Source organism: Podarcis erhardii (genome assembly GCF_964252035.2).
Source record: "Podarcis erhardii genome assembly, chromosome: 8".
NCBI lineage: Eukaryota > Metazoa > Chordata > Lepidosauria > Squamata > Lacertidae > Podarcis > Podarcis erhardii.
Genome location: NC_138499.1, coordinates 7,395,524 through 7,409,008, shown reverse-complemented (window position 1 = coordinate 7,409,008; position 13,485 = coordinate 7,395,524). Strand labels below are relative to the sequence as shown.

Sequence of the window (13,485 nt, the reverse complement as noted above, 5' to 3'; positions counted from 1 at the left end):
CACCACCCTTCTGAGTAATACCCCTCCCCACCCTCTCTCTATATAGAAGGGCTGGTGACTTCTGTTTCAGTGTATCTGAAGAAGTGTGCATGCACACGAAAGCTCATACCAAGAACTAACTTAGTTGATCTTTAAGGTGCTACTGGAAGGAATTTTTTAATTTTGTTTTAAGCTGTTTATAAATCTTGTAAAATAAATATAATAAAATATATTTCATTCAATCAAATTTAAAATACAGTGGTACCTCTTGTGGCATTTGCCCTCCTAGGTGACATCATGCTGGGTCATAAGGAAAGGGTTAAATGAGTGTGAAGTGATTGGCAAGTGGGAACCCAAGGGGAGGAGTTAGAATTAGAGTTAGAGTTAGTGTTGTTAAGGAGTCAGTCAGGTGTTAGAGAAGAGAGAGGGAGGATAAGTCTGTGGGTTGGGATAGTTTGATGTGAGAGAGTGAGAGAATCTGTTAAGAGGAGTCAGATAGACAGTTGGGATAATCAGAAGTTATTAGGAAGGTATAGGCCAGTAAAGAACCTAAGAAACTGACAAGAAAAATTATCTGAAACCATAAACTTGTTAATGCTTATAAAATAAACTTGTTTATTTGGTTTAATGTTAACAACTGTCTGGACTCTGTGTGTACCCAAGAGAAATGGGTTGGTGGCAACGGGGAAGCAATCACAGTGGTGGCAAAGGGATCAATAGACCGTCAAACATCCGGGGACCCTGTGTGATCGCTACACCTTTGGATGCGAACGGGATCCGTTCCGGAGCCCCGTTTGCATCCTGAAGCGAACGCAACCCGCGTCTGCACGTGCGCGAGTCGTGATTCGCCACTTCCACGCATGCGTGTGATGTCATTTTGAGTGTCTGCACATGCGCGAGCGGCGAAACCCAGAAGTAATGCGTTCTGTTACTTCCGGGTTGTCGTGGAGCGCAACCCAAAAACGCTCAACCTGAAGCATATTTAACCCGAGGTACGACTGTAGCAGTATTATGTTTACTATTATTATAGTTAATGACTTCGTTCTGGCCAATATTGCACTTCATGCATCATTTTTGGTGCTACTGGTTAGCATTAAGTTACAACTGAAAAGAAGCTGGTGTGTCAGAGGGCAGAGCCTGTAGGAAATAAAGCTATTTTCACCTCAGATAAGCAACACTTGGTAGCGCTGGTGGCCCCAGTGTTGTGGAATGCTCACCCTGCTGAAACACAAGAGGTCCTATCCGCATTGGCATTCCGCGGGCTCTTGCAAACGCACTTGTTGTCACATCCCCCTGATCTCCTGACCTAAACCCCCCATCTTAATTGCTGTTTTAACTGTTGTGCTGTTTCAAAGGGCTTGTTTATTGCACATTTTAATTGTGGGATGTGTATTTTAATGTTTTGATGGGGCATTGTTTTATTGCTTGTCTCCACTCTGTGCGTTTATATTCTGTAAGTGGTTTTATATCTGTAAGCCACTTACAAGCCACTTTGGCAATTAAGTTGTATATAAATAAATTAATAATGTTTAGCCTCAATAGTAATAACTCTTTCAAGGAAAAACAACACAGTTAAAAGTTAAGGAAGAAGTAAGGAGTCGAAATGAGGTGGAGGGAAGTCACATGAGAAGAATAATTATTATATTTTTGGTTTATGTTTGTGTATAAGAAAATACATGTTGAAGAACGAATGGAATATGTATATGAATAACCAACTTAAAAACTCAAGAAAAAATTATTATTGTTTTTTCAAAAAAGAGAATGTGCAAGCAATTGCTTTAAATTCGGAAGTAAGTTCACCAGAATAAAGAACTTTTCCTGCCTATAAAATAACAACAACAACAACAACATCTCTTGCATGTGCTTACAGGTCCTCAGCCACCAAGCTGTTTTGTAAGATGTGTGGTGGTGAAGTAATTTGGGGGTGTGGGTGGGGAGTGACAACAGAACACAGGTTACCTCTAACCTCCTCAGCTGTGTCTCCCTTCCCATCAAACAAAATTCCCTCCTGCCTGGCAAATAGGCTTAAAAATCAGCTTCCGCTGACACCAATGGAGGCTGTTTTTTTAAAGCATAATTGAACTCTAACTGCCTGCAGGCTACATGTCAAGGTCCCTGTGGCCAACAGTTCCTCGGCCCTGATATTGTACAATGGAGATAGTTTCCCCATTCTCAAAAATAAACATGTCATCATAAGTGTATTGTTTATTTCACTTCACCCCTCGTTCTGCAATTTTACAATTTCCCCTTACACTGCGCCAGAGGGTACAAGAAATGGAAGGGATGAATACTAGGCCTTCAAATCTCTATATTTACCAAGTGAGAAAGATGAACCAATATAGAAAACTCCAGACCCTGAAGCCTTGTGAAAGCCTTTTGCTGAGGCCATTGCAACCCTCAGAAAATCACAGCATCATATTAGCCTTCTGCTTGCCTTGCTTCATTATGGCATGTCTCATCCCTGCTTTGCAGCTTGCTCTGTCAAAAACATTTGAACTATGCCCTGAGCAAACGAAATCCCTCCCTCCCTCGCTCTGGTGCTGATATGTAATGCGATAGGATAAACTGGATTGTTACATAATGGTTCCAACACAGGCACAAAACACAGAATGGCCATTGGGCTGATGAAAAGCACAGTTGCGTTGGGAGCAACGGAATGATCCCTTTGCAGACCCAATGCAGACATACAGCAGAATTGCCATCTCACAAAAATGAGGCTGATTGGCTGGAAGGAAGCCAAGCCAGAACAGGGACTCTTGCAGAGACAGCAACAGGCAAGCTTCTTCATGTCATGGGGTACTTAGCGCTCAAATAAGCTTTTCCATTCTAAATGAGCCCATTTCTCTGGATAACCCTAGTTGTTGTCAGCTGTTTTGGAATTTCTGGACTGCAAGTACGCCTCACCATTAAGCCAGTGCTTCCTAGATCTTGTATTCCTTGGACAAAATGGTTCGATGAGCTGCTCTCAAGTCGCTAAAGCAACTCAATTCTGGTGCAATCATTCAAAGGGTCAAAGCAGAGCAAGTATTGACACCTGCAGTGGCCTCAATTGAACACATTCGCTCAGCAAAAGATTGTCAGGGTTTAAACGTTCCCAGAAGGTCAAAGCATGAGACACTCTCTCTTGAATCCTTCCTGAGGCCAACCAAGGCTTTCCGTTATTTACAAATCAAAAGCATTTAGAGACTATCTTTTATTATAATAATAATTTAAAACAAGGAATGCCCTGTTTTTTATATATAAGAAAGGGGGGGGATACACCCACCTCTGTATACCATCCTTGTCCAAGCATTCCCAAAAATATAATTCCTATGCATGCATCTGATTCTGCACACGTACACGCATTCAGGCTCTCTCGCTCACACACACACAAGCACATGATAACATAAAATTTAATTTTATACAAAACTGTATAAATAAGAAATAATAAAATAGATACTCTTCAGTTCCAACGACCCCCCCCCCTCAGAAAAGAAAAACCCTCTGTGTTGTGGCATATAGTTGGAACAATAACAAAGAATTAAAAGAAACTGATTTTAAAACCATATTATTTGCTTTAGAGTATTAATCCTATCTTTTCAAGGGTTTTGTTTTCCTCTCGTATTGTCTTAATGCATACCAGTTCTACAAAATGCATGCTGTAGATTTTTTAAAAAATATACGTTTGGGGGGGGGGGGTTGTAAGGATTTGATCCGGCAAGCAAAAGCAATCCTTCTTTCCTGCCTTGAACCTTTCTGGAAACAAAACATCTAATAAAATCTAGCATTTAAAAAAAAATTAAAAATCACCATGATACACTTGGTATATTGACCGTTTATGGTGCATGCTTGACTCAGCAAACGGAACAAAAGAGAATAGCAGCTTTTTCCCGTTCCCGCAGCCCCTGCCATGTTTTGGAAGCCAAAAATCAGGCCAGAATACAAGTTCTTCAAAGGAAGAATCGAAAGAAAACAAAACCAATACCTGATGCTTTGATATATACTTTGTTAGTCACATGGCACTGGTAGTGGAATTGTGCGTTTGCACCTATATCCTAACCCAGACACTCCACACACAGGCACACTCATGCTCTCTCACTCACTCACACACACAAAGAGTGACCTGCTTGTGAAGGAAAAGAGTTCATTAGGTCAAAAAGTGCCCCAGGGCACATTGAAAGCTCCCAGCTAATATGTGCAACTTTGGAATTTGGATACCCACTTCCCATCACCTCGAATCTTCAGACTACCGAGGGGCGGGGACATAAATGTAAGGCATACTTTGCTCCAGAGCTGAGTCTCAGAGGAAGGATGTCTATTCCTTTGCTTGATTTCCTTGATTAATCTTAGCCTCGCTCTGACTTACATGAGGAATTCCTTAAAAAAAAACAATCTTAGGAATAAAAGATCAAAAACCCCAAGGACAAAGGACTTCAGATGGACTTCCGCCGTCTCATCAGCCTGTGGTTGTCTGTGAAGCTGTTCAAGCCAGGAGAGATTGAGCTTACAGGGGATGGGAAAAGGCTGTTTTTTAATGTGCTTGGCGAGATCTCCTCTATCTTGTAGGAGATAGAGTGAAAGTACTGGAGGTTCAACTTGGAGCTGAAGGAGTTTTGGTGGGACACAACCCGGCTGGTGTATTCGTGGGACCTGTAGCACATGCAGGAGCAATCCGACTGGAGGTCCGTCACCTCGGTCTTGTACCTTGGCCTCCCATGCTGGGAATCTTCTTGGATGTGGATGATCATGCTGTTACGGTTCCCTGACTGGGAGGCACGTTCCTCAGCCTCCCGCCTCTCTTCCTCGATGTTCATGAACAACCTGAGAACAACCAGATTGAGGAATGCCCCAATGACTGTCAACCCTACTAGGATGTACATAAAGCTAAAGGCCACATAGAGCGGCTTCCTCTGGAGGGCTCCTTTTGTCTGAAGGGCCACGTAGTCTCCAAACCCTATTGTAGTCAATGTTATAAAGCAGTAGTAGAAGGCCTGGAAAAAGCTCCACTCCTCGCAGTGGGAGAAGGCTGCTGCTCCTATGCAGAGGGTCCCTATGCACGAAAAGAATCCGACGGCCACCATGTTCTCCATGGAGACATCAGTGCTCCTCATCCTGCAGCACCTTTTCATCCGCTGCAAGAGGTACTTGACAAAAGTGTTCATGCGTTCGCCAAGGCTCTGGAACATGACCAGGGTCAACGGGATGCCCAGGGCAGCGTAGCACATGCAGAAAGCCTTCCCAGCATTTGTTCCTGGGGCAGCATGCCCATAACCTGGAGAAGCAAAAGACAAAAACAGGTGAGTGACCAGGGAGGAAGGGAAGGAGGGGTGGCTGCTCCTAGGTGGAGCTACCACATCACAGGTGGACTTTGATCTTTCACATTTCAGTAGCGCGCTGTGCAAGCCCCCAAATCAGCTCAATACTCCACTTCTCGCCTTCTGTTCTGTTCAATTCACTACGTCATAGTTGCAATGCCCTGCTGTCCCCCACTAGGCTCAACACCCAGCACAGTGGAACAAGACGCCCTGCCCTAAATCTTCCTCTGTACCCATTCCAAATGCCCTGCACATGTCTACTGTAAAGGAGAAATAGAGCTGTGTGTCATCACTGAAAGCCTCATGGTGCCCAAAAACACTCCCCAAGCATCACCCACTGAAGACAACCAACCAAGTAGAACCGGAACAACTGCAAAACAGTTCTGCTCACCCCCAACTGGGACAGCTGCTCCAGAATTGTACCATTGTTGATGACATTGAAAGCCACTGAGAGGTCAAGGATGATTAAGAGGGACACATTGCCCCTGTCTGTCTTCTGACAGAGGTCATCATATAAGGCGACCATGACCGTTTCTGTGCCAAAGCCAGGCCGAAACCCCGATTGAAATGGATCTAGAAGATCAATCTCCTCCAAGAGCACCTGGATCTGGTCAATGGCCACCCACTCAAGTACCTTACCCCCAAAAGGGAGGTTGGCAGCTGACCAGTAATTACTTAGGTTCTCAGGATCTATGGATGGTTTCTTGAGAAGTGGTCTTATCACTGCCTCCTTCAAACAGGCAAGAACCACCTGCCTGACATTGCTGTATCATAGCAATATGATATTGCTATATCACAGCAATAGTAGTGAAAAGTGATCTGTTAACTAGTGGTAGCAACAGCAGCCGCAGCAATAAATACGTGCCAAGATCTCCTCCTCCTCCATTTGCAGGATCTGGATCCAAATTGTGTGCTGCTAATTTCGCTTCCCTTTGAATTCACTTTTTCAGGCAATATGGGACCCACACTGCTAATCAAAACCGGAATGGAAGAAGCTTCAGGAGCATTCTTCATCGTCATTCCATGGTAATGGAAATTCACCTTCCTTCGTGGGGCAATCTCTCCTTTTGACAACAGCATAAAGCTAGGGGTGGAGGGGGGGGTGAATTATGCCAAACCCTCATGACTCAGACATTTCTTATGCTGGCTGCAGCCTGAGATGGCAGATAACGACAGAGGAATAATTGCATCTGAAACTTAAAACAGACGTATTAGGAGGGGGAGGGTATGGTCATGACTGAGGTAACACACGAACTGCTTTTCCTCCAGGGAAATGGTGGCAAAGAGTGACGTAGATCTTAGGAATAACTCCAGTAATTCTTTCGGCATGCTGAATTTTCCTTGACTCAGTTGTACTAGACACTTAAAGGCCATTGTATGTAGACTGTGTATCTGAAGTGTCTAAGCTGCTCTTGACGCAGGTTGCCCCATCATCTTCAGTCATGGTAGCAGAAAAGCCCTTTCAGTAGCAGCTAATACTGTCATGGTCGGAGGCAGGAATGAACATGTCAGTTTGGGTTTCTTTCTGTTTCTCCTTTTCCCAGTCTTCAGTTAATCTCATTTCTGCATTGATTTGCAGTTTATGCATTGTATTAGGTCAAATGGTTTGCAACAATTATTGTATTAGGCAAAGCAGCATTTTATTAAAAAATAAATGTGTATATTGGAGAAAATTCACACTAAAATGCTGGTGAATTTTCACGACTTAAAAAAATCCACGTAGTAATGTAGAAAGGTGGAAAAATAAAAGTAAGGCTGAGAAAATTAGAAACTGGAAGAAACCAAAATTGACAGATTAGGCCTCAGTAAACCCATTAGTAAATACGGCAAACAGTGCATCCAGTTCTCTAAATTAGAGTTCAGCATATTATATACACACCCAGAAAATGACTCCACTCCCCATTAACTTCTCTTTCCATGAGTGGAAATAACGAAGGTTGTCATCAAATCTTTTCTAAAACTGACTTTGCAAGTAGGGGATCTGTTACTGCTGAATAGCTACTATCATTTATGTTTATTTCATATTGTTTACAGACCACTTTTCTACGCATCTGCACCAAAAGCAGCGTACAGTTAAAATCAGTAAAAACAACAAAGGTCAATCAACAAAATGAACACTGAAAAAGACTGCTACAGAACAAAAATGCGAGGCATATTTTGAAAGAAGGGCCCCACAAGATATTCTTGGAGGAGTGTTCCAGAACTGCAGCAACAGTATCCAAAAATAAGCTCAAATCTGTTATACAGCATTGCAGACTACTTGGTAAAATCCTCATGGCATTTGCCGCTTATTAAGTTGGGGCTTCCTTGACTGTCACAAAAGTTGGTGGAGCCTCAAGACTACAAACTCCATGGTACAGTGTTACTATGACCAAAATATTGTTATGAGTTTGGGGGTGCCAGACTCCCCTAACTTCCTGGACCTAGTAAGTGTTAGAATTTAATCAAGGATTGGAGTGTTAAAATATAAACCAGGTAAGCTTCCTCATGAAAGGTGAGCCATTAAGAAAACAAAGGAACGGTGATGGCCCATTAAGAAAGCTAAGGAGAGGGGGCTCTGTGCCAGATGGCAAATGGGTGACACCTCTCCTCCATTTGAAGTTAGTTAGAAGACAAAGCCAGAGTTTGAGGCAGATGTTTAGAGTTGGCTGTGATGTGAACTAGAGGGGGGAAAGGTTGTAGGTTGGTAAAGGCAGCAAGCTAGGAAGAAGGTCGGAGGATAATTGATTTCTGCTTGAATACAAGGCTACACCTATGGGAGAAACAAGATCCTTGTGGGGGGTTAATGCTGTGAACTCCATCACAGGCTCAGGTTGTATATATGTGCACATAAACAATATTATCCTAAAGAGACCATAGTCTCTGCTGTGCCTCATTTGCAAAAGGAAACATGAACCCCTGGAATCTCACACCACTCAGAGATTGGGGTGGCATGCAGCAATATGCATCCACAGAAATAGATGATACCTGTGAATGTTAACAATAAATAAGCTAATTTTGAGCATATGCAACCGCAAAAGGAGCAGCTGAAAGCCAAAAAGAACAGATCGATTTCCTGCAGCCAAAATGTTGCCTGGCTGCCTCTAGCCTTATTGCTATGCACTGGACCACACCAGCAGATGTGAATAAAGTTTAAAATAAGTGTAAAAGGAATCGTGCTCCTGCCCTAGCCGAGACTACAATCGCCTCCCAGAGATTAACAGCACGAGCCACAGGCCTCTTCTTCTCTCATCAGCTCTATCAGGTCAGGCGCCTGTCTTCCCTTTTTTTTAATTCTGAAGGGTGGAAGGCCAGGCTGCAGCACGGCACAGCATGACTCAGAAGAAGGATGGCTGCTTCAGCTTGAAAAGTTACCCCCGGCACAGGTTTGTCTGCAAGTAAATCAAGTCGACTTAGCTAAATGCCTGTCAGCAAATCAAGCAGATGGCAGTGAAGAGGCAGAGTTGAAAGGGTCACCCAAGAAAGAGAAGGGGGAGATGGTCACAGAGTCAGCAAATTCCTGTCCCAGTGGAGAGGTGAGCGCTGGCTTCTCCTTGCAATCACATAGGAGGGAAATGGTATAAGGGACGTGACTTTCTTTCCACATTATGATTCACCCTGACATCATAAGGTCCCAATTCTCAATCCAGGACATGCATGTGCACTCCAAATACTTAAGAGAGCTATGGCCATCCCAGCTCATTCCAAAAAAAGCTTTGATATAAATGCTACAATTAAGAAAATACAGTGGACGCTCGGGTTACAAACCTGATCTGTGCGGGATGCATGATCGCAACCCACAGCATTCAAAACCCACATCTGTGCATCTGCGATTCATCATTCCAGTATTTCTGGGTTTTGGCGGTCTGCAACCTGAAAAAACGCAACCTGAAGCAGCTGTAACCCGAGGTATGACTGTAGTGGAGAAGAATTAGAACAGCAATCTTTTGCGCTGCTCCCTTGGAGTAAGCTGCACTGGGTGCAGTGGGCTTTCCAAGTTAGCATGCATAGGACTGGGCCACAACAATGCAGTTTGGGACTCAGAAGTAAGTCCTATTGAGTTAAATGAGTCTCACCCCCATTTTTTGTGCAGGATTGTAGCCCATGTCAAAGTGTGCTTGGGAAGAAGGTAAGTGTCCGCTTTATATTAAGTTATTCTATCTAGATCAGTATCATCTACACTGACTGGGAGGGTACCAGACAGGACACATTTCCAGTCCTCCTTGAAGATCACAGAATTGTAGATCTGGAAGGACCCCGAGGGTCATCTAGTCCAACCCCCTGCAATGTGGGGATCTCAACTGCTGGGGATTGAACCTGGGACCTTCTGCACTCAAAGCAGATGCTCTGCCGCTTGAACTGAAGGAAATCAAGAGATCTCAAAAGGATAAATCTACAGGTGATTCCACATCAGCCTGCAGTGGGAGGGAGATTAAATATTTGAATGCTTGCCAATATATATTGCACACGCAAGACCATCAGGGAGCAAGCACAGGAAATAATGCATGATTGAATGCGCATCAGATCTCATACTTCCACCAGCACCACCTGCAGTCTGAAGAGTTTCAGCCAGCTTTCAGTCATCTGGTGAACTTGTCCGCTTGCCTGCATCCTCCCTGCTGAATTTGCTGAATCTGGGCTTATGTTTTAGAGGGGAAAGGGTTCAGAACTCGGCGGGCTCTACTACACAGTTATCACATCACATCCAGCCTTATTACACATGCTGAGGGGATGGAATCTGTGTGTCCTCGCGGCACCCCTCTGTCCCCATTTGCCTCTGCCAACCCTCCTCAGAAACTGTCCAGAGTATTATATCACAAGACATATAATGCCTTGAACAAGACTGCGGCCTGAAAAGGCAAACTGGCAAGCAGAGATGACCGAAGGAAATAACTCTTCTCTAGTTTAAACCAATCATGCCTCCTTGGATTACACACACACACACTGCTCACTTCACTCTCCAACCCCTCCCCTTGCAGCTTACAGAAACCCCTTCCTCTTATGACAGCTAAGTCCAGTCGCGAACGATTCTGGGGTTGCGGCGCTCATCTCGCTTTACTGGCCGAGGGAGCCGCATTTGTCCGCAGACAGTTTTTCCACGTCATGTGACCAGCATGACTAAGCCACTTCTGGCAAAACCAGAGCAGCGCACGGAAACGCCGTTTACCTTCCCGTCAGAGCGGTACCTATTTATCTACTTGCACTTTGACGTGCTTTCAAACTGCTAGGTTGGCAGGAGCGGGGACCGAGCAACGGGAGCTCACCCCGTCGCAGGGATTCGAACCACCAACCTTCTGATCGGCAAGCCCTAGGCTCAGTGGTTTAGACCACAGCACCACCCGCGTCCCCCTTCCTCTTATAGATTGTCCCAAATGTGCACACACCCCTCCACCTACAGATCACCGAAACCTGAGCCCAGGAAACCTGAAGAGGAACCGAGGAACAGGCAGAACAGCAGGCTGTTCCATCACCGTGCTGCAGTTTTCGTGGCTGCCTGCTGGTGGCCACACAAAGTGCAGCGTGATGACATCCTTGCAGTTTTACTATATAGCCCCAGCTGCAACAAAACATGTCTCCCCCATACCTCTACAGCCACAGCTTTCGGGGGTGAAGTAAAAACCTTCCAACTGTTTTGACTTCACACCCAAAGGCACACTCCTCTGTTGACTCTCAAGACAAGGCGGATGCCAACCTAATCCAGCTTTCACATCAAGCATTTTACTAAGTAAAAAAATTCCTTCCAGCAGCACCTTAGAGACCAACTAAGTTTGTTATCGGTGTGAGCTTTCATGTGCATGCACACTTTTTCAGATACACTGAAACAGAAGTCACCAGACCCTTATATATAGTGAGAGGGTCGGGAGGGGTATTACTCAGAAAGGTGGTGGGAATGGGTGATTGGCTGATAGGTGTGGTAAACCTGTTGATGACTGTTAACGACTGCAATTGGTCTTACAGGAAAAAGCAAGGGGTGAGATGGCTAAAAATAGCTTTATCATGTATAATGAAATAAGAATCCAATGTCTCTATTCAGACCAGGTCGCTCCATGGTTTTAAGTTTGGTAATAAGTTGCAATTCAGCAACTTCTCTTTCCAGTCTATTTCTGAAATTATTTTGTCATATGACAGCTACTTTGAGATCTTGTATAGAATGTCCTGGGAGATTGAAGTGTTCTCCTACTGGTTTCTCTGTCTTGTGATTCCAACATTTTACTAAGAAACCTCTTTGGAGCCACAAATTCCCCTACATATTGCAAAGGATTTGGGGCCACCATTTAGAGTGCACATTCAGTTTGCAGAAATGAGACCAGCAACAAAATGCTGCACTGTGGAGTGTTCCTGTTCAGGTTTCCAGCCTGTGATCCATGCTTTTTTCCCATTCCATTTTGCCTCTCCACAGAGCATGCCCAGTTCTCAAAGGGCTGGGTTTTGGGCTGGTTGAGAGGGCCCCCTTTGCGTTTTTTCCCCAAAGCTGTTTTGTGCATCTGCAGTCCTTTAAGTTCCCCCAAGACCTCTGACACTCCTCTCATGCACCATTTGTGCCGTTTTGCCAATGTAAGGATTGTTGACGGAAGATTGAAACACTACTATCCTTCTACAGATAGGTAGCCGTGTTGGTCTGCCATAGTCAAAACAAAACAAATTCCTTCCAGTAGCACCTTAAAGACCAACTAAGTCAGTTCTTGGTATGAGCTTTCGTGTGCATGCACACTTCTTCAGATACACAGTGTATCTGAAGAAGTGTGCATGCACACGAAAGCTCATACCAAGAACTGACTTAGTTGGTCTTTAAGGTGCTACTGGAAGGAATTTGTTTTGTTTTGACTACTATCCTTCGAAATCCATACTTGAATGAACTTTGAGGTGCTGTTCTCCAACCAAATAATTTGCAGGCTTTGAGCATGCATCAAAGCATCAGTGAAAATGATTTTTGAAAATGCACTGTATTGGGAGAAATTGCTTGCAAACCTGTGTAGTAGTCAATGTTGCAATGTTGCATGCAATAATGTTTCTGTTATCCTAAAATACTGGTCTCTTTCATTGGGACCTTTAATTCGCAAATGGATGTAGAAATGTGGAGAAGTTAAGATTGGGAAAATGAGAAATGAAGAGAAACTGATTAGATAGATCTGCCTACCCCTACACATCCTGAATCTAGTGTACTGTTGGCATGGCAGGCAAACATCAATCATGTTGTTCTGCCCATTGCTTCTGCCCATTGCTGATGTTCACCTTGAGAAGCCTCTGCCCATTGCTGATCATAGAATCATAGAATCATAGAGTTGGAAGAGACCACAAGGGCCATCGAGTCCAACCCCCTGCCAAGCAGGAAACACCATCAGAGCACTCCTGACATATGGTTGTCAAGCCTCTGCTTAAAGACCTCCAAAGAAGGAGACTCCACCACACTCCTTGGCAGCAAATTCCACTGTCGAACAGCTCTTACTGTCAGGAAGTTCTTCCTAATGTTTAGGTGCAATCTTCTTTCTTGTAGTTTGGAACCATTGCTCCGTGTCCGCTTCTCTGGAGCAGCAGAAAACAACCTTTCTCCCTCCTCTATGTGACATCCTTTTATATATTTGAACATGGCTATCATATCACCCCTTAACCTCCTCTTCTCCAGGCTAAACATGCCCAGCTCCCTTAGCCGTTCCTCATAAGGCATCGTTTCCAGGCCTTTGACCATTTTGGTTGCCCTCCTCTGGACACGTTCCAGTTTGTCAGTGTCCTTCTTGAACTGTGGTGCCCAGAACTGGACACAGTACTCCAGGTGATGTCTGACCAGAGCAGAATACAGTGGCACTATTACTTCACCTTGAGAAGCCCCTGAGGAGCCCTCAAGGATCCCCAAGATTCCCTGGAGCACAGTTTGAAAGCCTGATGTTATATATGAACTGAAATGCCGGGAGTGAATCCCTGGGGAAATCTGTAAAGAGCTTTGCAGAGCCTGCCATTAGGAAGTTTTCCTTACATACAGCCTACGTTGAATTTCTCTGCTCAATTGCATCCCATTACCCTTCGCTATACACCCCCTACATCATTGCAGAGTCTCTCCATTCTTGGTATTAAAAACCCTCTTCCGACACTGTCAGAGAGTCGTTATCTCCTGCCTCAGGCAGAAGCTTCCTAGTCCAGCACTTGCATCCATAAAAAATATAGAAAGCTGCCTTAAAGCTGTGAGACCATTGGTCCATCTAATGCAGAACAGCTGACACTGGCTGGGAACAGCTCT

General features: G+C 44.4%; 1 protein-coding gene across 1 annotated transcript in view; it reads right to left on the bottom strand.

Moving 5' to 3' along the window:
* Positions 1–3,657: 3,657 nt before the first annotated feature.
* KCNK9 (potassium two pore domain channel subfamily K member 9) overlaps positions 3,658–13,485 on the bottom strand; it is an 86,476-nt gene continuing 76,648 nt past the window's right edge. The window contains exon 2 of the mRNA XM_081874437.1: positions 3,658–5,230. Within this exon, the coding sequence (XP_081730563.1) occupies positions 4,392–5,230 (839 nt within the window). The 3' untranslated portion in view covers positions 3,658–4,391. The remainder of the gene's footprint in view (positions 5,231–13,485) is intronic.